At 43.6% G+C, this 23,468-nt stretch overlaps 2 protein-coding genes across 3 annotated transcripts in view; one reads left to right on the top strand and one right to left on the bottom strand.

Moving 5' to 3' along the window:
• MBD2 (methyl-CpG binding domain protein 2) overlaps positions 1–12,338 on the bottom strand; it is a 32,824-nt gene extending 20,486 nt beyond the window's left edge. Inside the window, exons 1-2 of the mRNA XM_035560001.1 lie at positions 12,064–12,338; positions 1,856–2,015 (exon numbers count right to left, since the gene is read on the bottom strand). Of these exons, the coding sequence (XP_035415894.1) occupies positions 1,856–2,015; positions 12,064–12,176 (273 nt within the window). The 5' untranslated portion in view covers positions 12,177–12,338. The remainder of the gene's footprint in view (positions 1–1,855; positions 2,016–12,063) is intronic.
• Positions 12,339–12,562: 224 nt separating this feature from the next.
• POLI (DNA polymerase iota) lies at positions 12,563–23,332 on the top strand. Of its 2 annotated transcripts, none has more exons than XM_035559976.2 (11): positions 12,563–12,768; positions 13,554–13,676; positions 14,362–14,526; positions 15,277–15,429; positions 16,050–16,286; positions 17,207–17,385; positions 17,688–17,779; positions 19,219–19,352; positions 20,444–20,646; positions 21,786–22,588; positions 22,918–23,332. In XM_035559976.2, the coding sequence occupies exons 1-11, from the start codon at positions 12,651–12,653 to the stop codon at positions 23,048–23,050; spliced, it is 2,340 nt and encodes a 779-aa protein (XP_035415869.1). In that variant the 5' UTR covers positions 12,563–12,650; the 3' UTR covers positions 23,051–23,332. The 2 variants fall into 2 exon arrangements, with proteins under 2 accessions (XP_035415869.1, XP_035415871.1); XM_035559978.2 differs by having other exon boundaries at positions 12,565–12,768; positions 23,017–23,332.
• The last annotated feature ends 136 nt before the right edge of the window (positions 23,333–23,468 follow it).

The following is a 23,468-nucleotide window of genomic DNA, read 5'->3' as shown; positions in this document are numbered from 1 at the left end:
CAGTAGCTCAACCTATCAAATATATGCCTTTATTTTCAATACTGAAAGACCAATATGAATGCATACTACTAAGATTAGAGAGTACAATTTTGCTAGCAGAGTGTGTGTCATTTACACTGTTGCACATGAATGTCAAAACTGAAAAGCATTTATTAGCATGTATTACCCTCAGTTCCAGTTTGAACCAGGAGAGGTTCACGTGTCAGTTCTGACATTGAGCTCTAGGCTGCTAACGATGAGACTCTCCAAAGCTAGAGGTATGGCAAGACAGCCTTTCCATCCACCAGATGCATAAATCTAACCGTCTAGAGACGTCGCAGAAAGAAGGCTAACGTATATTTTGATATTCGGTCTTGTAACAGAAGGGGAGCCAAAGAGTTTAGAAACGTTCGTGGTGAGTTGTTTGCACAAAAACAAACACCCCATAAAATATGAGCAAGTTTATACACAAACATGCCTACGCAAGGCTCTCGTTTATGGTCCCTCTAGCAGCACAGCTGCAAGGCGGACTACAAGACAACCACAACCAATGTTTTTCACAATGTCTGGTGGACGGAAGAAAGCATAAACTTCACGATTAAGCTGAGGTCCCATTTTTAACTATCGCAGAGACTGCAGAAATTCTTGAAAGCTCACGAGCCACATATTCATTCACTTTCAAATAATAAGTCTTACTTACCTAAAAGAAAAGAAAGCATTAATTATAGATTCTAATCTGACAGTTAGGAGTTACTGCAAACGACATACAAGCAATCTAAATCATAGCAATACAAAATTAGCACAGTCTCGTCTAGATTTTGTACACCAAATGTTGTAATTTCTGCTCATGCAAACTGCCCACCCAAAACACTTCCTTGGAGTAGCCCCAATAGTTGTATTATTTGAAAGCCTCACGTCTGTGGGAAGAAAATGAAAGAATCTGAAGGCATGATTTAAATAAAAAGCAATCCGCATGAAATGTTTGGTTCACAAATTACAAGCGGCAGATGACCAAAACCAACAGTGCACAAGACACAGCTACAACTTGTTCGGTACTTTCATGCACTACTGTAAATTACGAAATCTCAAAGAATAAAGCTCTCCCAAAAGAAAAACGTTGCAGGTTGTTACAGAAATCCTTCTGAACTTTTGAGAACTGTTGTACAAGGTATCGATATTTTGTTCAGGAATATAGTATCTGAGAGAGTGATAAATTTACTTGTCCTGTCCTTATATGCTATATCCATTATTTTAATCCTCTATGCTTCAGACTTTCATTTTTAATCTACCTTACATATTCTCTTCAGCATTCAAAAGGGTATGTTTGTTCAAAGAGAACTAAGACAATGAGAGAACAATCCGATCAATTGACAAAGGCCCAATCAAGCAGAAAAATATCTGGCCTTGCTTGGCTCCAAACGGACATTCGGATTTGTACAGATAAATAAGCTGCCTCAGAAAACAAGCTTCCTGGCATGTACTCAAAATGTGAACTATTTCATCTCAGAACAGGAAGATGAACATAGGAATTAGGAATTCTGAAGTCTTGCACAGAAGAAACTGACGTCAACAGTCCTAACTTTTACCATTTAGAATATTACTCAGGCAGATGACTAGAACTATAGCTCTTCGTAGCCTTTAGCCAACTTCTGAGTTACTCAGACCTTTATTCCGTACTTAACATCACCTTGGTATTTCCTTGGTAGTAGCAGAGCATTCCCTCTATTTAAAAATTTTGCATCTCTACCACTACTAAAAATTAAACATACACGTACAACTTAGAAGCAGGCTGCTTTAAGCAGAAAAGAAATTGCTAAATGAACTACAGGAAAGGAAATTCTTAGGATATCCTTAAACACAGTATTTACTAACAAACCTTATTTTGATTGAGAGAATCATTCCTTAGTCTCTGTTTGTTCTTCTGCAATTTACTGGGCATCATCTTTCCCGTTCTGAAGTCAAAACTGCTGAGATCAACAGTGTTTCCCAGGTATCTTGCCAACTGAGGCTTGCTTCTGAACTTCTTACCACTTGGACTAAAAAGAAGAAAACACTTTAGTATGTTTTGTTGTACAAGAGGATACAACCTTGACTTCTTACAACAGGTTTTACGCCTTGTTAAAGATCCAAAAAGTTTCCATTATCTTTATTCCATGTGGCACGTTCATTGATGTGTGGATTAGCGATGGCACACCTGCCCGATCCCTGCATACATCCAATCCCATCCTTGGCACACGTTTTAATTTACGTGTCAGGCTAAACCAGACTCAGCGTAAGCAGCATAAACGGCACGTCAGGCTGCGTCCAAGGGCAGGAACTTCTCTGCACAAAAGGTAAAGATCATGTGCAAGGTCTAAATTGATTGCTAAGGTCAGCCTAGACTCGACAGCAACCCTTCTGAGCTACCAAACAGCAGGGGATTAAAGACACAGGCAGAACTAAGACTCGAGGTGACATCTCTTGGCTATTCAGTCACTTACACTGGTGAGCAAAGCCAGCGAAGCACCTGAGCAACAAGCAAGCAAGCAGCAAGCGAGATGGTGCGGAATATGAAGCAGGTCCAAAGTCGCAATTGTACGTATGGTAAATCCCATCATCGTAAATTCAGTCGCTCGTACAGAAGTTATTTAAATCGTACTCATTTGGAATTACGGCATTGCTATTACCCCAAATTCCCAGATAAAGTTCTGAATAAGTGAGATGTTTTCAAGTTTTCCTACGGAAGTGCTATTTCTACCCCTCTTTACGCATTACAGAATTTTCTCTCTCCGCAGCTCAAGCACCCAGGACGGTGATGCACGCGCCGCACACGCACTGCCTGCACTGAATTACACATCTCATCTCGGATACGTTTCACCTCTGCAGATTTTCACCGACCTCAGCGAGGCTTCCCGTGGACGGGCTCATCAGCGGGTCATCGCTGATACACACTTTGACAAAAAGCCACAGGGTTTGCATCACCTTAAGGGACAACGGTGCTGCCCCCAGACCCAAAAGCTGGCAGAAAAGCTGCTGGCAGGAACTGCTACATGAAACTCAAACTGCACCCCTGGTTGGAGGTAGCTTCTTAGTACATGGTCGTGAAAACAGCTACATACCTATCGCATAAAGTCAACAGCCATTTGATGGTCTAATGCAAATCTCCCTGCAGTGAAATGACCTCCGTGTCAAAAAGCTTCCATACCAGTGACATGCAAGAGGTTAACTGAGCTCAGAGTGTTTTCCACAACACTTTGTGCAGAAAACTACTGAAGATTTTTGTCTTCACTTTTCCTCCGAAGTGTTGTGTTTTTTTTCCAGCTCAAAAACCCCTCGAGGCAAGAACTTCCACACAAAAGAATACGTACTGAATTCTGGGAAAAACAGCTAATTAAGCCAAACGTTTAAAAAAAATATATTTAAATGAATCCAGAAATATGGAAAGATATAATTAACAAGAGGTAAAGGGTGGGAGAAAAAGACTTGAAACAGATCGCAATCTGAAAGCTAACCTCCTCAAGGATGGGTGTGGGAGGGAAAAAAACCAACACATACACACACACGCTCCCCACAAAACTCTTTTCTGCTTCTTGCAAGCCAAGAACTGAAGCTGTCCTAGAAGCCAAACTAAACCCAACGCGCTTGAGTTGTATTTTAGATGGTGAAGACGAACGCCCTAGCTTGCTGAGAGCAGGAGCAATTCTACACTGCAGGTCAGACAAGGAGCAAGTCCCTCGTGGGGCAACTAAGTTCCCTGTTAAAAGAATCTGAGCTATTGTCTTTCAGTCTTCTTCAGAAACCTGCGAGAGAAGTCCAAGATAGAACCTTGTCTAGAAGTGCCAGCTGCCTAGCCAAATGTCCCTGCTCGCTCCGACTTCACTGAATAAAGCCTCCTGGTAAGAAGAGCCGTCCCATCCTTCATAAAATCCTGAATGAAAAAGGGGAAACAATGACTATAAGCAAATCATGAAGTTTATGATTAAGTTCTCTGTTCCAAAACGTGCTTTTTTTTTTTTTTTTTAATTAAAACCCTTACACACTGTCATTTTAGCCCACACCTAAGTCACTACTGAAAAGATGGAGAAATTGCAATTCCTAACACCTTCTTCCATTATATCCTGATTTTTGTACCACGGAAGAATCGTTTTATCTTTTGTTATTCCCACACCACCACCTTCTTTTGCTCGGTAATAAGCTAACAGACTGTCACGAAGATAGCACTGTTTCTACTAGCTTTCTTCTTCAGTTTCCTTGGAGAGAAATGCTTCACATACACCTCGAAGGAACCCAAAATGCCAGCAGCGAGCAGCCATCAGCCTAACTCCACCAAAAATTCTTCCCGGAGAACTCTGAAAACAGATTTCCCAAGTGAAAGCAGAATTTATAAACGCATCCAACATTCTTAAATTCTATTTTTCAGACATTTAACATTGTGGGGGGCTTTTCTGTTTGTTTTGTTCAGTAATGCAAGAGCAAACCAGAGCATACGCTCCAATATTCTCTATCAGCATGGATCATTGGCAGGACTGCTATTAAAAGCTATTTCGATCCACAGCACAAATTCCACCACTTTACACTGAAACTATTAGCAGGGAGAAACTGCGGTACGCTAACAAAATACCTCATTTCACCTCTAATTAAGTGTTAAGGGAGAAACGCACACTTGGGCTGAGATTAAAAGCTAAAAGTAAAAAAAAAAAAACAAATTAAAAAATAATCTGAAACAAAGAGACTTTGGAAGAAGTCTTCTTGCAAAATGGCAAGAAATATTAAAAAATATATATATATTTTTTGAACTGAAAGTGTCAAACCACTGAAGTAATGCCTTCATTCCTGAATCACTCCCGGATTACCTCTACCCTGCTCCTGCTGCCAAGTTGCCTCACTTCTCTTACCTGCGAAGAAAGCTCCATTAGGCAGACGCCAAACAGAAGGCCTATTTGCAGCAGCTTTATCTGAACATCTATTAAGTAATTGCTATGCACTAACGATAACGAGTGGGGTTACAGAATCTATTTGGGCTAAAACATCTGCATACAAGCCTGCTACTCACGCATCTTGGTTGGAACTATGAAACGGTATTTTCTTTTTAAAATAAAAGTTCTAACTTCGTTTTCAGTAGAAAAGAAAGGTGGAAGGATGGATGTTAAGCTTTCTTCTCCCAGAGAGGGCCCTCCGGATGATGATGATGCTCTGGAGACACCTCAGAAGTCAGGCTGAAAGGGATGCTGAAGGAAGTTGAAGGAAGCACAGACTTCAAAGTCACGCTTGCTCAGAAGATTTTTTAAGTGCGCTGGTCTGAGTTCACATAGCCTAGAATTTAAACCACTAGAAGAGTCAAAAAATGGATCACTACATTATTTCAAGGAAAAATTACCCAGATGTGGAGGAAATTGGTACAATTTGCCCTCATCCAAGTGTCCTGAACATGGATTTTACACTTCTTTCATGCAAAGAGAAAGAAGCGAAAGAGTTCTTTCAGGGTGCTGTGACATAGGGGAGCCTCTGGTCTGACCAAACTGCTGCGTAACCCAACGCTCAGACGGTTTAGAGTCACAAGGTAAATGTGGAATTACACATGTAGCTCCAAATACACCTTCAACAATGGATGGTTTTAGGACTGTTATCCTTGTAAGCATTAACAAAAAAAGTTACAAATACATAATCTTACCTATTAACTTCCCAGAGCTTTTTTAATAACTTGTCAACCTCGATTCGAAGTTTCTCAGCTTTTTTCCAAATAGAAAAATTATTTTCTATATTATTTCCAAATCGGAAAGTTATTCCAAATTATCTTTAGTGTACCTGAGAGACTTGGGTCTATCATATCTGAAAAGCGTACCAGCATCTGCTCTTCATCCTTTCAAAGTAAACATTTTGGGATGTTTTTCAGCATCATCAGTTAATGACTAAAAGCACATCTCTAAAGAGGTGATGTGGAACATCTACAAACTACTCCTTCGGTGACGTTATCAGGACTCAGATCACTCTGTACAAGATTAAATGAAGCATGCTACACCTCACCTACAGCTACGCGCTTGTGCAAATTTACATGCTAGACAAATTGAAGTTCTTAGCGGGCTGAAGGCGATTAACTTCAACAATGAGCTTGCAAGGAACTTTATTAAAAAAAGGCACTTTACAGATGTTTCCTGTGAAGCAGCAGAACAAGTTAATTCGCATACAAGGAAGTTACCTTGGATTTTATTGTACAGCAAAGCCTACTTGACGCTACTCTCCCCGGCCACCCCCACAGTTCAAAACGCACAGCAAGTTTACAGGCAAGATAGTAGTGTTGCATATTAAAACAATAACCTTAAACTTGGCAGACATTTCTGTTTTCAGTTGCTTTCAAAAAAAAAAAAAAGTGCTGGCAGACTTCGTCATTTTTTGAGCTTTTACATGCCGGCCCTCCCCATCCAACAGATTTCAGAGGAAAATTTCAACCGGAGCAAGCTCGATGCTCCAACACCAGATGGTAACGGGGAAAACACATCGTCTTCTTGGGGTTTAAAGTGTCTCGTTTTTTTGGAGCTACCCCAAGTAGCCATAAACTAAAGGGCTCCTGCTTTTCAGGATCCACTCTGACATCCTGCAGTCCGACCTGGAGGAGCACGGAGCGGCCAGACACCAAAGAAGAGGAACAAAAACGCCAAAACGCTTTTGCAAGGCGATTCAGATTAATGATGTTTTAATTTGGCTACCTAACAGAGGTAAAGCAAAGCGCAGCATTTCTCCCAGTCACTCCTTGTGGGTTGGGAATGAAGCCCAGGAAAGGAAGGAGACTGGGAATATATCCGAGCGTTTCACGGTGTAATAGTAAATAAGACCACAGAAATCCCTCAGTAAAATCAGTCGTTTGATCTTACGTTCAAGGGAACCTAATATTGGACGGCTGCTCATTAAAGCCTCCTAGGTAGCTGACCTCTAAAGGGAACGTGAAAGATTTGTCCCACCAGCGTATAAAGACTGCTCTGAGATCCTTGGAAGATACCTCGCCTCGAGGATTTGAGTGCAAATGCTCAAACACACACTCCTAGACATTCAAAGATTGGGTAAAGAAGTCACTATATGAATGGTGAAGTAAAACATTCTCATGCCTTCAGGGAGTTCAGAACTTGGGATCTAATCTTCCTTGCAAGAAAACACTTTTTTTTTTTTTTTTAAACACACTCCTACTTACAGTTTATATTGCCACACGAAATCACCAACAGCAATCGATGGCGACGAGCTTTAAAAGATTCTTTTCTAGATGGCTGTTCAGTTTTCTATTTCTGACACCATTTTGGCTTCGTTTTTCAGACTCCCGTCCTACGTTTCCTGAACAACTTGACCAGCTGCTTTGCCGAGGCCTGACTCATCGTGCCCTCGTAAAATGAAGTCAGTTACCACGATGGCTTGGTAATAACCATCGGTATTGTTCCGTCCGGGGATGGATTCACCCCATTGAGAAAATAAACTTGTTTTACATACTAAGACCCTCTTAGGCAGCGTGGTTCGAGCAGCTACACCAAATTTAAGTAGGGGAGATTGTTACCGTAATATTTCGTGCTAAAACCTGCAGACGATCAGAGAAAACCAGACGACCGAAGGCTGAGCTAACGTGTTCGCTACTACCATTGGCCTCGTTTTGATTATGAGCAGCGATGGAGAAAAGATGCAGAGTTTCCAAAGAGGTTAGAAGAACAAGAAGGCAACTGAGAGTTCTCCTCGATGAAGCCCACCCCATGAAGGGGATGCTCTGCAGAGAGAAGATGAAACAGGAAAAGCACTGAGAAATCAATAAACTGCTAACGCCAACAACTTTTTTCTTGCACAGAAGGCAAAGCACGGTCTCAAGATTTAGACCTCGCTATTAGGGCTCGTTCTATGTCCTAACTACCTCTGGAAGCAGCAAAATAAACAGTAAACCTACACATAACGTAAGCATAATTCAGCATCCAAGAGCATCACTCAGGAAGTTACGTCTTGCTCGCTTTTAAAGATAAAGGTCTGCCCTCAAAAAGCCAGCACCGAATTAAACTAATCCTGCTGTCACTGGAAACTCTCCGGCGTTTATCTTCCTGTCAAACCACAAAACAAACTTCAAAGGGATGTCTGTTTGCCCCACGGGTACACCTAGGCTGGAAAAGCTTTTGTAGTTAAACGTAAGAGCCTGTTAGAACCCACCGAAAGCCGTGTCAAACTACTCGGCTTTTTTAATCTCAACTAGGAAAAAAAAAAAAAAAAAAAAGAAGGGTAGCTCTTGTTTGCTTTTTTCCCACGAAGAACAAATGCACCAAACCAGAATACGAACGCGCTGGTGCTGTGAAAGAAGTCATTTCGTGCCAAGTTTAAGAACCCTTTTTCGACAGGTAAATGCCCGAGGAGGTTACGCACACTAAGGAGACTTCACCAGCAGAAAGAAGGGCTCATTAAAGCAGAAGCTGAGATACCCTGTTCAAAATTCCCGCTTTTGCAGGACTCTGGAAGCAACTCTGAGTATTCGACAGGACAGCAGCACCCCCTACCTCACGGTACACTGAATAAATAATTTAAAAAAAATCGTGGTGCCAATTTCAATTCAGTTAGGACCTGGAATACTAAGGAGAGGCAGGTACAAAAATGTTATTTGTGGATGGAGTTTCTCGGCTGATTTTGATTGCAATAAGATAACAACAGTTACGACAAATTGGAAGCGCGGTTCATACAAGCACGGAGGCTTGATTTAAAAGAAAAAATCTGATGTGGAGCCTTCAAGGCAATATCCTGTCTGCAGGCCAAGCGAGAACACGCAGATTATCACGCCGCAGACGCGGGCAGGATGTCACAAATGACACGGAGAGGCGAGCTGCTCAGAGAGAGGACTCACTCTTCCTGAGGATGAAGAAGAAAAGCTACCTTCCAGCTCGCCTCTGCTGCTGCTGGGTCACTTTATCACAGAAAAGATGGTCAGTAAGGAACTCCTACCTTCTTCCAGCTAGATGGAAGCCTAACGGGAGCGTTTATTCTGAGAACACCGCGCTGCCTGCATTTGCCCTACATTCAGCACCGCGATTTTTAATGCGGCGTCGCCTAGATCAAATAAGTTTGTAGCGCTAAATATAGAAGCCCCCCCTCACGCTCAGCTCCAGCAGAATTAGGTTTTCCTGCCTCGCCCTTAGCAAGGATTCCCCAAGCCATCCGAAGCCCCCGGTGTCACCCCTGCAAGCCTCCTGGGAAGAAACACACAGAAATTTACCCGGCACACACAGAAATTTGCCCAGCACACAGAGAAATCCACCTGGCTGACTGTCTGCGTACAATTAAGCAACTGGACCCTCGATCAAACCATCCTGGCGATGCCACACTCCAAACGCAACGTGTATTTTCATCACTTCCTACGACTGCCAAAAAAGTGTAATATTAAACTTCGAGCAGCCGTGCCAAATCCTGGCTGCGCAGGCTTTTAGGGAATATTAGCCTCTCTGAGGCACGCCAGGCAAAGCCCCCTGTACGCCCACCTACGTATTTCAGCATCACAGTGTTTATTAACATTCACTTCTTATTTTTTTAAGAGGAGCTGGAGTGACATAGCTCTTTCGAATGTATTTGGCCTGCTCTACTTTTACTGGATCAAAACAGGTTTTCATTTGTTTTAAACACAGCGATGCTGAAATCTGCCTCATAGCTATAACAGAATGGAAAAAAAAAAAGATAAATTTCCTATGCCAGTCCTGCCTGCAGCCATAAAAACATTTTTTTTTGTTTCGCTTTGGTTGTGCAGAAGTAGGCCCGTTGCTGAACAGAAGTTATTTCTCCAGACATAAATGACTACTTCTTTTTCCAAACCTGTAATCTGTAGTGAAATCAACAAACTCTGAGCTCTGAGCTGCCTGGTAAGTTTTTAGTTTCAATTTTGCGGTTGTTTGGCAGAAGATCTGCATCACTGCTAACCATGCTGGAAGGCGTCCTAAAATGTGAAGCATTTATTCCTCCCGCTTTCCCACATTAAAAAGACAGAATTCCGGAGTCAGTGATGAGCAGATTACAGCCCTGCATCTTAAACCGAAGAGTGTTAAAGAGCTCCTTAGCAGGATTTTCGGCAGCAGCAGAATCTGAAGGCTCAGATCATCACAGAAGGGGCTAACCCTAAAAGCCGTGGTTTGATCTCGCACAGTACTTGTAAGCTGCTTCCACCACACCCCTCCTTTAATAGCTTTTTTATGATAATCAGCAAGGTCAGTACGACTCAAGGCTGTACGTGAACGAGGGGCAAAAACCACCCTAGCAGAACCCACTAAAAGCGTTTCAGTCTATCCGAGCAACTGATTCACCTCTTCCTAACGCGTGTCAGCTTAAAGCACCAGAAAGCAGTCCCGAAACAAGCGAGTTTCGAAATGCAAATCAGGTAGATTGCAACATGTATTAGCCTCGCAAGAGCTCTTCTTAATTACTGCCATTATTTAGACCATCACCGTAAATGAAGCTTCGTCCAATCCCTTTTTATTGTGCTTTTTTTTTTTCTCTAGCCTTAAGAAGTCATAAAACCATAAACCTCAGGTTTTTAGTCAGCTAACTAGTTCTAAGCAGCTAATATTAGTGCCTTAATGAACTTAATGAGGTTCCATTATCATTCTTTGCGAAGCAAGTACTAAAACCTGGAACTGCTAGGACATATTTCCATATATTTTGGTCAAGAATCTGGGGCGCATAAAACTGACACCCCTGCGTTGTAGCGGGACGGACACATGACTGAAGTGTTTTTCCAACAGTCTATTTTGAGCAAATAACTGAAGTTATTTGGGCTTTCTACATTAAACGTACTCTAGCAGAGTCAGCAGCGAGCGCCTAGCCCGAGAAAAGCCTGGCGTTTAACTCTGGGAAGAGCAGCCCTACGCAGCAAGTTCAGGTCAACGGTCTGCAGGAAGCCAGGAGCCATCCAGAAAACGGGATTCACGCGGCAGGACTCGGGTTCAACCTCTCAGCCAGGCTTCACGAGGCAGCGCCGAAGGAAGGCCAAGCAGATGCAGAGAGGCAGACAGCGAGGCCAGAAGACAAAGGCAGCAAGACGGCAGAATTTGCTTTAAAAAGTTCTCGACTGGATTCGTTCAAAGGGCTCGAGGAAAAGCACTATTCCTCCTCCGCACGCGGGGACGCCTCTGTCAGACATTTCACGTTGTTTCGCAGCAACACGTGATGGGTCAAGTGATGCCACCCTCGGCACCGGCAGGAGCCGACTTCTCCATCAGCCGGGATGCGCGAGGGAGCAAGGCTGCCTTCTCCCTCCTCCAGCTGGCCGGAGGAAGACTCGAGTCCATTCACTGCAACAAAAGGAGACTGCTGAGGCTGCTCAGAGGCAGCAGTGTTAGCGAGAGGTTTCAGGTGTGGTTCGTCAGATGCTCACCGAGCTATAAATAGAGGAGCTGTGGCCAGCAGGCCAGCCTGCGCACAGGGCGGTTTCCTCTGCTCTGCAGCAGGCTGGACCTACTCGAGCACGGCCTCAGAGCACGCTTTCAGACTTGATTCTTTTATCACCACCTCGAGAAAACAACTATTCGTAAAACATTTCTCTAAAAGCAGGCAGGAGGGGGAAACAAACCGAGGGTGCTGGCGCTTCTCCTGCTTTCCCTACGACACGCGCTTGCAGCGGGAAGGCTGGCAGCTCTCACACGCGTTCAACTTTAATAAAATTACAGCTCCTGCTCCCCACAGGCGGCTTCGTGAGGCACTAAGGGAGGCTGCCCCCTGCTTCTACCCCACAGTTTGGGCACCACAGAAGCTCCGGGTCGGGGTGAGGTGAGGGGCTCCTGGGGCTGCTCCTGTCACGCTGACAGCCTGAGGGGCTCGGGCAGGGGCCGGTGCTGGTCCTCAGGGGACACCGGGCCCGGCGGGTGCCCACAAACCCCGGGAGGTGCCCCAAACCCCGGGGCCGGCTGCTCTGAAGGGGACCCGGCCTCCAGCCGCCGCTCCGGGCCCGGCCAGGGCCCGACCCCCGCCGGTCGGCGGCCCCTGAGGGGCTGCGGGCAGGGACCGAGCCCCCCGAGCCCGGTTCCCCGGCAGGTGGCGGGGCCGGGGGGGGGGGGGGGGGGGGTGTTCGGGGGGTGGGGTGCTACAGCCGCGGGGGTGCCCGGTGCCGGCGCCTACCTGAAGTAGTAGACATCGCTCTTGCCGGCGCTGAGGCCCGACTTGCGGATCACCTCCTCCTTCTTCCAGCCGGGGGGCAGCGCGGGGCAGTCCATCCTGCCCTGCCGCTCCATGCACCGCGCCGCGGCCCCGGCCGGGGGGACGGGGCTCGCCCGGAGCCCAGCGGCTGGAGCCGGGAGCGGGACCGGGACCGGGAGCGGGGCCGGTGCCGGGAGCGGGGCCGGGACCCCCTGGCGATGGCGGCGGCGGCTGCTGGGCGCCAGGAGCGCGGGCTGCGCGCGCAGCCGGCGGGGCGCTCGCCCGGCGCCCGCTTCCGCGGCCGGGCCCCGCGGGCGGTGGGAGCGGCCCCGCGGGCGGGGCGCGGCCTCGGAGCCCGGCCCGGGGTGAGGGGGGGCTGGGGGGGGGCCGGACAGCGCCGCCCTCACGCGGGCAGCGCCGGGAGCTGGCCGGGAACCGAGCCCAGGCAGCCGCCGCCGCCCTCCCTGCCCCCGCGCGGGCACCGCCGCCTGCTCCGGCTCCGCGGGACGGGGCCGCCGCCGCTGAGCGCCGCCCGGCCGCTTCTAGGGCCTGCGCGGAGCCGCCGGGCCATGGCGCAGCCCCGGGGCGGCGGCGGGGCCGGGCAGGGCGAGGAGGAGGAGGAGGAGGAGGAGGAGGAAGAGTGGCGGTGCCCGCAGCCGGGCCGCGAGGCCGCTCCGCCCGCCCCGAGTGAGAGGGGGCCCGGGGCGGGGGCTGAGGGGGGATGGTGTGAGGTGGCGTGAGGGGCTGGCGTGGTCTGATTGACTAATTGCTTGACTGATTGACTGATGGATTGATTAATTGACTGGTCGGTTGGCGCATTGACTGTTCGATTGATTAATTGGCTGATTGGTTGACTAATTGACTGATCGATTGATTAGTTGGCTGATCGATTGATTAATTGGCTGATGGACCGACTGAGGGACTGATTAACCCGGCAGCTTTGGGCTTGCTGCCTGTCAGGTGGAGATTTGCCACCCTCATTGCCTTCCCCTGGAAAGGCTTCAACGTCCGAGTCCCCCAGGCTTCTCAGGAACAGCTCGGTTAGCCTTATCCTTAACCCGAAATTTTGTGGAACTGACAAGGGTTACTCTCCACAAGAGGTTGGAGTCATTGCTACTGTGCTTAGAACTGAGCTAAGGGCAGATGACTTGACAGAAATATACCAAAATAACTTCAATATTCCACTGGGAACAGCTACTGCATCACTTAAACTATGTACTAATGTAGTCCACTGAAAAAGAAATCCAAATGGCCACCTGAAAACGAGAAGACGCCCAGCAGTAAGCTGAGCTGCTGTGGATGACTTACCCTCCTAACTGACCCTAGAATTAACACGGTGCTAGAATTAATATAAATCTCATCGATTTTATATTCTTGTAATATGTTTAGTAGCATAAACTGATCTAAAACCTTTCATCGCGTTGAAGGCGGCTAGTAATATTTAATCTGTTTGTTTACTCTTCTTGCATCAGGCCACAGCAAGTCGGTATCAGCAAGAAACGCGGCGTGCAGAGTAATTGTGCACATGGACTTGGACTGCTTCTATGCCCAAGTAGAAATGGTCCGTAATCCTGAGCTAAGAGACAAGCCTCTAGGTAGGAGTTACTTTGCTGCTGATTAATCTGGGGAATGTCTGTGTTCAGGCAGGAGAAACCAAGGAGGTAGGGCTGCATGGTGACACGCAGGCAGTCACCCAGCAGCTGTAACCACATCCGCAGTGAGCAAGGTGCAGGCTCGGCTCCATGCAGCCCGGTGACTACGAGATTAATAAATCCTCGGGAGCACAAGCATGGGCACTCACCAACACGTCTGAACAGTTCTGGGGATTGAGGCTGGTTCATAACGCATGTGGGCACGGAGAGGGCTGAGCTCCACGGGTGAGCCGTTTGACACAGTCATGCTCAAAGCACGCTTTATTCTATCCAGAAGCTGAGCTTGAATGCAAGGCAGTCAGTAATGGCTACGATCGGTGGAGGATGTACATCTTAAATTGACTAATACATAAAGGTCACTTTCATGGGTAAAATTGCCTGAAAGGGGCCAAGGGTAAGAGGAAAACGTGAGATTTTAAAATGTTCTTACCAGCTGCTAATCTAAATCAACAGATCTGCCCTTGCAGTCTTGTGAAGTAAGACTTTTGGGATTGTTTGCTTATTCTATAATGTCGTGTTCTGATCAAAATCTATGCTTTGTAGTCTTCGCAGTGGCATGAAAGTACTCCGGCCTTCTGTGAAGTACCAAGAAACCGAGACTTTTAAAACATGTAATCCTTATTTTTAGGTGTGCAGCAGAAATCCATAGTAGTAACCTCTAACTATGAAGCCAGAAAACTTGGAGTTAAGAAACTGATGTCTGTGAAAGATGCTAAAGAAAAGTGTCCTCAGCTGATACTGGTTAACGGAGAAGATCTAACTCCATACAGGGAAATGTCATACAAGGTTACAGGTACAAAATTAACAATTTTTCAGTACAGGACAAACACATCCGGTTAAATTCTGTGTGCACATGCGTATGCATGCAATATTACTGCTATATGCTGCGCTAAAGGTTCTTATTAGAATGAGCCTCCTACTATGGTGATAATTATGGTCATCAATGTCAGTATTTCGTAAAATAAGATACTAAACTTGGTTGCAGTCTGGGTCAGGTATTATATCATACTGATGTTTTATGGGATCTGTATGCTGTATTAGGTTTATAGCCGTGTAGTTCTTGAGGAACATTTTTTCTTACTTAAATACTGATTTCATTAACATATTTCCAAATGTAAAATGGTGGAGAACGGAATCCTGAAACCTTCAAGTTGGTAAACTTCTTCAGAATCTCTTAATTATATGGTACGTCTGCATTGTCACTTATTACTACTTTTTATTACTAGCAGCTTTAACAGGTGAAATAGTGATAAATGTGAAAGCCAGTCTGAATGAGAAGCAGATTTTCTTTGAAGAAGGTACTGCAGAGGTTAAGAGCTATCGTTTTGTAAAGAAATGAGGAAAGAAATTTGAGGAGAAGAGAAGCAGCTGACAGAGACAATTGTGGGATGGAGAAATATTCTCCACCTGCTCTTCATTTATTCAGTAAATACATAGATAAATAAAATAAATGTATATTCAGTGCCTTATCGTCCAGAAGAGAATGGGGTCTCTCTTCTTGCAAGCATTCTGTATGTTAAATTTGGGTCTCTCTTCCTCCTAGCATTGTTGGAAGAATTTTGTCCTCTAGTGGAAAGGCTCGGGTTTGACGAAAATTTTGTAGATATCACAGAGATTGTCGAGAAAAGACTGAACCAGCTACAAAAAAGTGGATGTTCCAGAGTGTGTGTGTCTGGCCATGTGTACAACAACCAAGGTGAGTATAACGTTCTTCATGCTGAAAAATACAACGTTTGTGACATTCAGGAAAAGTATCTTTCTGCCTCTAAGTATTGTCCAAAGCTGAGCAGCTGGAAAATTGTCTTGCTCTGTGCTTTGTATTGGAGAGTTCACATATCACAAGTGTGAATCGGTGTTCCAATTAGACTGTACATAAAATAAATCTCCGTGGCAGATAAGCACGTACAATCATTATAGAGAGCTGATTTTCCTTATATTGTGGTTTTTTCTTGTTCTTGAAGATATTCTTAGCGAAGTCAGGGCAGCCCTCTAAATCAAAGATTCTGAAATCTCTCATTTTATTACATTGATACAAGGATCTGCAACATTAAATACTTTTGCACCTATTAATATATTGTATTTAATGTTTAAAATGCTCCCTTAACATTCTTTATCCTTGACCGTATGCTCTTGGTTTAGACAGTGGCAGTGTCTTTTACCAGGACTTTGGGGAGGAGTGTGGTTAAACTTGGATGCTGAAATCATAGTGATACCACTTGTACAGCTGTGACAGAATGTAAAAAATGCCCAAATCTTATTAGAGAACCAACTAAGGGACCGCTTAGATACTGAACGCAGCTTGCTTGCCTTTTGCAGCTATCGATTTACGTGATACAACGCACGTAAGACTGGTTATCGGATCTCAGATCGCAGAAGAGTTCAGGGAAGCCATGCGCGCTCGACTCGGCCTCACAGGCTGTGCAGGAGTGGCCTGTAGCAAGTTACTGTCTAAGCTGGTATCTGGGACCTTTAAACCAAACCAACAAACAGTTCTGCTGCCTGAAAGCTGTCAAGATCTGATGCGCAACCTTGATCACCTCCAAAAAGTGCCTGGTAAGTGTGGTGCTATAAGCATAGGTGGCGAGCATATTGACAGCCCTTAAAATAATAAGAAAAAGTACTGCAAAGATGATAAATGGAATAACTTTAAATCTAGTTCCTCTAAGTGGGCAGGGGGATGTAGAGGTGTATGTTTAGGGTGCTTTTTTTTTTTTTTTAATAAGCTGTTTTATGTAGCAGAAGGAACAAAACGACTTTGGTCTTCTTATTTTTTGATTGTGACATGAATGTGTTGCTGCGCTTCACAAGATACCTTCAAAATACTTAAATCCTAGTTTACTGAAGCTTGAACATTGTGACTGACGCTAGGTTTTACATGCAAAAGTTTTCTCGGTTGTGTTTTGTTTGTTTGCCTTTAATTTTCTGTCTGGGAACCTACTGAGAATTATTTAAACAGTCTCTTGGAGCCTGGTCGAATATTCTGGGGAAGTCCTCTGCCTAATTATTCTACGCTGCCGCTATGTTGTTGGCCAGGAAGCGTTGTTGCAGGCTACAGGCACAGCAGGACCTTTGCTGTGTCCCAGTACGGCTTTTCTAATGACAGATTCTAAAACTGGAATGGAAACTCATGGAATCATAGAATGGTTGGGCTTGGAAGGGACCTTAAAGATCCCCCAGTTCCAACCCCCTGCCATGGGCAGGGGCACCTCCCGCCAGACCAGGTTGCTCCAAACCCCATCCAACCTGGCCTTGAACACTTCCAGGGATGGGCGTCCAGAGCTTCTCACCAAAAATGTTGCTGAGAAGCCGTCATTGCATTAGTGAAGGTAACTGTCAGCACTGATTTCTACGTGGGTGGGCAATATTTTTATTGCGTACATACAAACGTTCACAGAAAAGTGAAAGCGTGTGGACACGTGTATATTTTTTGATTTTCATTTTTTCTATGTATTTTTAATACACGTTTTACTTAGGCATTGGCTACAAAACCGCCAAGCGTCTCGAAACGCTGGGTGTTAGAAGTGTGTGTGATCTCCAAGCGTTTCCATCTGCTGTGTTAGAGAAGGAACTAGGGGCTTCCGTTGCTCAGCGCATCCAAAAACTCAGCTATGGAGAAGATGACTCCCCTGTGACTCCATCAGGCCCTCCTCAGGTACAAGTACTGTTCTGAGATACTTAGTAGAGAGCAAAAAAATTGCTTTGAGTTCTATGCAGCTTAGCTGGACTAGCTAACTGAAATTATTCCAATTATTTTGCTAACTTTATAGAACAATTCCTGCATTTTCGTATGCGTTCCCTAGCATAACTCATAATAAAATATAGTTCTGAAATTCAGTTGAGCTCTGTCACGGTTATCTTGGAGGCAATTCTACAGAATTATGGTGTGTTTTTTTTTTTACCTCTTCAGAATTTTGAAATGAATATAAAATTGAAGGGATTACTGTGTTTTTTCAGTCCTTTAGTGATGAAGATTCCTTTAAAAAATGTTCCTCAGAAGTGGAAGTTAAAGAGAAAATTGAAGAACTGCTTCGTAGCCTCTTAGACAGGTGACTGCCCTCAATAGCTCTTTCTGATGACTGAATTTGTGAGCTGAAGGGACTCGGAGCATATGTTAGGTTTGTCTCATACTTGACGTTTCTTCTCCGAGCAAAATGCATTTTTAGGAACAGCACCTGCCTTTCCAATTTCTCTCTTTTTTTTCTTAATCCATGAATCGTCTTTCTGTATTTTCCTCTTTCCCCCTGGTCTTTTGGCTCACCCCTACCTCCACCCGAGCTGGCTGCCAGCCCTTCCGTTGCCATCCAGCTTTTCTGACAAAGGTCTCCGCATCGTTCCGCTTGCTGATTGTTCTCTGTTGCTGTGGTCGTGCATTGCAGTTCTTACTGCATCGTCACTAATGTCTCTCGTTTCCCGTGAAGATCCCCGGTTTTTCTTTCGTTTTCTGTAGGTGAGTGTCTGTCGCTACTTTCAGACCCTTGGTTATCACTATTTATATTTGTCTCCTACTCCACAACTTACTCTTCTGTCGGACTGAAAGAATAGTTTCACTTCTTCCCCTTCCTTTGCCTCACAAATCCAGGCACTATCCAAACCCAAGATATTTGAAAAAGCAAACAGCATAGCAGGTGAATTCCATTACTCATTTCTTAACTACTGTGACTTTCCTATCCTCTCTTTCTATCCTGTGACTGTTTAAAACCAGTTAATTAAATAAAATAGCCTCACAACGCTGGATTGTTTCTCTTCTGCTATGCTTCGATTTCTTCTGACTTTTAAAACCCCTTGTGTCCCGCACTTGTTCTTGATATTTTTTCTTGAGAAATATTTTTCCTATTCTCCGCATGCCTCTCTAAGCCTTAAAATAATCTACAAGTCATGAAGGCTTTTTTTCCCCCTACATCTATGCAAGTCTCACAACAGACACAGCAAATTTAGTTACGTTAGCATTCTGGACAGGGAATCTTTTCTCTGCATCTTAGATGTTTCTCAGAGCAGTCTCTGTCTTTAGATTTTTTAATTACTATGTCCTATCTTGTTATCTTTTTATTTATTTATTTTGTAGGGAAAATACCTCCACGGCTTTTGGCGGGGGAAGAGAAATTAGTACATCATACTTTGTTTCTTCCCTTTCTTCCAAAAGCTAGCTATTTTTTTTTTGCCCCTGAATTGGGGAAGTCTTCTTGAAAAGCTAAAAACTAGAAGCTGAGGATTACGTAGTGTGGAACTGCAAAGACTACGCTAAATGTATTTAAATGTATTAACTGCTGAAATGTGGCAGTATTGCAGACTAACCCACTTAATTTTCACATCTTTTTTTTTCCAGTCTTTTTTTAAGACTCGTAGAGACAGTACTCACACGGTTTTGTAATTCTAACTTGTGGGTAATTAAGAGAAGCAGGTAGGACCTAAAGTTCCCCACGTAATCAGCGGAGGAAAATAGGGAGTTGGGAGAGCTTATCACTTCGCACGCATTCACGTTCCACAGGGTATCCAAAGATGGAAGACAGCCACACACCGTGCGACTGACTATCCGCCACTTCTCTGCGACCGATAGATGGTTTAATCGGGAAAGCCGTCAGTGTGCCATTCCACCTCATCTCGTTCAGAAATTCGGAAAAGGTACGCTTAGAATTTTTGAAAAGGGCAACGCTTAGAATTTTTGAAAATGGTAGCAGCACGAAATTGGTCCTTAACCTCTCTGAGCACTGTATGTTGTCAAAAGATATTAAATGTTGGCTGACCGACGCTACAGTCAGAAGATGCGTATTAGAACAAACCCAGGAGTTAAAAAATATTTTGAAAAGAGCTAGTCTGGTGCTTTTTGACTGTCAAAGTGGCTTGTGCTAACTGGATTGAGAAGAAACAACTGAGATACCTGGTCTGTTTTTTCTGCTAAACTCAATTACTTTATTTCATGATGCTATTCCCTACATTTAATACTTAAAAGCTTTTCCATTACTTGTCGCGGATGTATCGTGGTGAGATATGTTAAAGACATGTAGAACTTCACTTTAGGGATAATATCTAGGGTACTGCCAAGTTCTAACCCGGCCTAACACGGCTGTAGTCGTGGCAGTAAATGTCCTGGGCTGGGGGAGGTCTGCTTCCTGGATTAATAATCTGCTTGATTTATGGATTTGAATTGTGTTCTTAGATAAATGGCTTTTTTATTTATTTATTTAATTTTGTAATAAAATGTCTTTTTGCTCTATCTCAGAAAATTAATAACATTCATTTGACGCTTCATTCCGAATTGGGGAGAGGAAATAAATCTGAATCGCTGCTGTGTTAGCATGCAGAATTGCTATTCCCTGAATTTATTTATAATTTATTTCCCTGAACTTTTTAATTCAGTTCAAGGCATACCTGGCAGGGCAGAACAAACATCTTAATGACTATATTGATGAATAATTTTGGAAGCCTATAGCAGTGTTTAGAGCCTGACACTTCAGGAATTCATCTTTTGAGATGAATAAAGGTTTCCTTACTGGATTTATGGAGTTATATACTAAGAATAACAGCGTGTATTAAGCTTTTTAGATTGTCAATGATGTCTGTGTTCCTGAACATGCAAAATGTTGGAAGTTCCCAATATAAAGTTGGAAGTGCCTCATACATTGCCTTGTACTTTGCTATTTAAACCAATCTTCAGTCACCTACTTTTGATTATATACATGGCTTTTTTTTCAATTACTGTTTGTTTGTTTCAGAAAGCAGCAACGTTATATCTCCATTGATTGCTATACTAATGAAACTCTTTCGAAAGATGGTAAATGTAGATCTACCGTTTCATCTCACCCTTCTGAGCGTTTGCTTCTCTAATCTCAAAGATGTTCCTAGCAGCAAGAAAGGATCAATAGGTTTTTATCTAAAGCAGATGCCACCAACATCAAGCTCTGGTAAAAGTGTCCAGGTAAGCTGAAAGACGCTGAAAAATTATCTTTGCAGATAAGAAAGTTCTGAGATATTTCAGTCTTTATTATTATAGATTTAAACTTTAACTGCTTGGAAGTTTTTGGATCATAAATTGTATTCATCAAATAAAAATGAAGATTTATTTGGAATCTTCAGAGCAGGTGCTCCTTGTTTGCTTTCTTTCATTAGATAGCATGAAATTTGTTTTAAGCAATCTGTTTTGAGCGGAACAGCCAGGTAGCTTATCAGCCCTCTAGACTTGAAGAGAACAGAATTCGCTAAGGGAGAAATCCAGATGTACATCTTCTGAAAATAATTCCTGATTTTTGCTTTGTTTCAGTAAGATGTGCCGTTATTTAGCACTTGTGAAACAATAAGCCACTTCGGTATCGTTACACCGAAGCATGTTTTCATGTTTTACATCTGAAAACTGTAGAGTTCATACTCCTGTACGACAGATTCTGGTGGAAATAATCTCAGCTTCATTTAAGATAAAGCCAGGGATAGAACTTGTAACTTATCTTAGATTAATATCTCCTTGAAGTTGCTCATCATTTATCTTGTTGCTTTTATTAAGATGCTTCCACAGTGATTATTTAACTTACTATGCATTCTTAAATCTCCCCGTTCAGACTAGAAGTTAAACAAAGATGTGGTTCTGTGTTGGCCTCTAGCACTGGCTTCTGCTCTGGTGAGCTTTTAATGCCCACTTGAAATTGAACACATCTAGCCCCCAGTCACACATGCTAGACTGTGCAGACTATGGAAACACTGCTAAGTAATTCCACAAGATGTTTTCCATACATAATAGAAACAGTGACTTCAAAATGACATTGTGCACTGAATTTACTGTTTCTGTCCTGACGTAGCAATTTTGCATATTGATACTCGTCTGTTTCTTGACTGCTCAGGAGTAAAGCAATAAAATACAGCTTCAAGGTTGCTCCTTTAAATTAAGAAAAGGATTCCTACCTGAATCTACCTGTTTAGATCTGTGCTTGAAAATAAGATTAGAAAAAAGCATTACTGATTATTATTATTACTGTCTATTACGGAATAATTTAAAGGAGTTGCTGTTAGTAACATAGCGCTCAGTGATAAGTAGGCTTGTGGTTTTATGTACATCTTATACCACAGGAGATGGAAGATGGCTCACAGGGTGAAGGAAGTGCTTCTTGGAACCAGAACTGGAACAGAACTGGCACTACAAAAACGAAGAGACTTTCAGAGGAAAAGAAAAGCCATACAAAAAAAGCAAGAATTCCTGACTTTCCCTGTCATTTGTCTCCTGGTGGTATTGACCAGGCAGTCTTCAGGGAACTTCCAGAGGATATTAAAAAAGAAATTATGTCTGAAAAAGCAGGAGAAGTGATCTCTGCTGAGAATGTTTTGGGTCAGGCACCCGTATGTTTTGCAGAGGAGGTACAGAGCGCTTCCCCGAATTCTAAGGGGCTGAACAGCGATGAGCACTCTGCAGGGTACAGTGCACACCTCTCATCAGCTCGTGAATCAGAATCAGCTTGGACACGCAGCTCCAGCACCAGTTGCTCTGCTGAGTATCCTAGAAGCGTGCTAACAGGCAGCAGTATGGAAGAAAACCCTGCTGACTCTCACAGCTTCAGGGACTTGTCAGTTGTAGAAGCTGGTGCCAGCCAAACTGTTCCGCGTGTCCCTGCCTTGGATAAAGATGAGCAGGCCTTTGAAATAACTTCCGAGGGTAGAAACGACAGCAAGAAAGTAGGAATTGTACTTCCTCCTAGTGTTGATCCAAAGACTTTTTATGAACTGCCTACGGATGTGCAAGAAGAACTACTAGCTGAATGGAAGAATCGGGAACCTGTGTCCAAAACTTGTATAGAGAAACCTCCAGAAAGGCCTAAAACAAATAGAGGAAGAAAGAATACAGCGTCAAGTTCCGCACAGTCCAACAGTTTGCTAAGGTATTTTAAGCCACAGTGAAACATTTTTCATAATAGTAACGCTGTAGGATTCAGCACTGGAAGGCACTTTAGTTACTGTGAAGATGTGAATATTAAAAATGTATTTTGACATAAAACCTGCTGCTGACTGCTTAAGTAGTAATTAGTCTTATTTTTCTTCTCTGTTCATTTATATGATGAATCTCAAATTGTCCTAAGATATTATTTTATGCGAACTTATTTTAATATTCACTATCAATACCTTAACACACTGACCAGAGGGAGAAATTTTGAATTTACTTTTCAGTGATTTATATTACGCACGCTATTAATTTTTTCTAACAACTCAGGAGGAGACCACGCAGTGAAGATGAAAGCTATGTTCACACTCTTCTTTTAATTTGCACCACTGCTTCTGTGATTTGTAAAAGAAATTGCTCTTGTCCTAGCTGCCACCCTTTCCTGCCATTTAAACTTATGTAGAAGTACTGGAAAATCTACAGGAGTAATGGGAAATGCTACTTCCACATAAACCAGCTCATTCCTGGACTTCAGGCAGCATATAAAAACTCACGGTGGGTTTTGGAGCTCGGGATTCAGAGGATGACAGACAACTCTGAGTGAGTATAAAGAGCAGCTTTTAATGAGATGCTGTATAATCATATTCATCAGTCTTTCTTTCAAATATTTAATTCCAAAACAGTGATATAGTTGTTAATTACACTTGCGCACTTAATAAACATGTTTAAAGTCTCTAGTACACAAGATCTTCGCTTGTTTCAGTCAGGAGTGCATAATTGAGGTAAGAATTTATCAAAGCGTTTAAAGCTACAGCAAAATATTTGACTACTGCATTTTAACATTGCTGTAATTTACATCACCACGTTCTCATGTGACTGCA

Source organism: Cygnus atratus, chromosome Z, assembly GCF_013377495.2.
Source record: "Cygnus atratus isolate AKBS03 ecotype Queensland, Australia chromosome Z, CAtr_DNAZoo_HiC_assembly, whole genome shotgun sequence".
Classification (NCBI taxonomy): Eukaryota; Metazoa; Chordata; class Aves; order Anseriformes; family Anatidae; genus Cygnus; species Cygnus atratus.
Note: the sequence above shows the minus strand (reverse complement) of the source record. Positions and strands in the feature narration are given on the sequence as shown.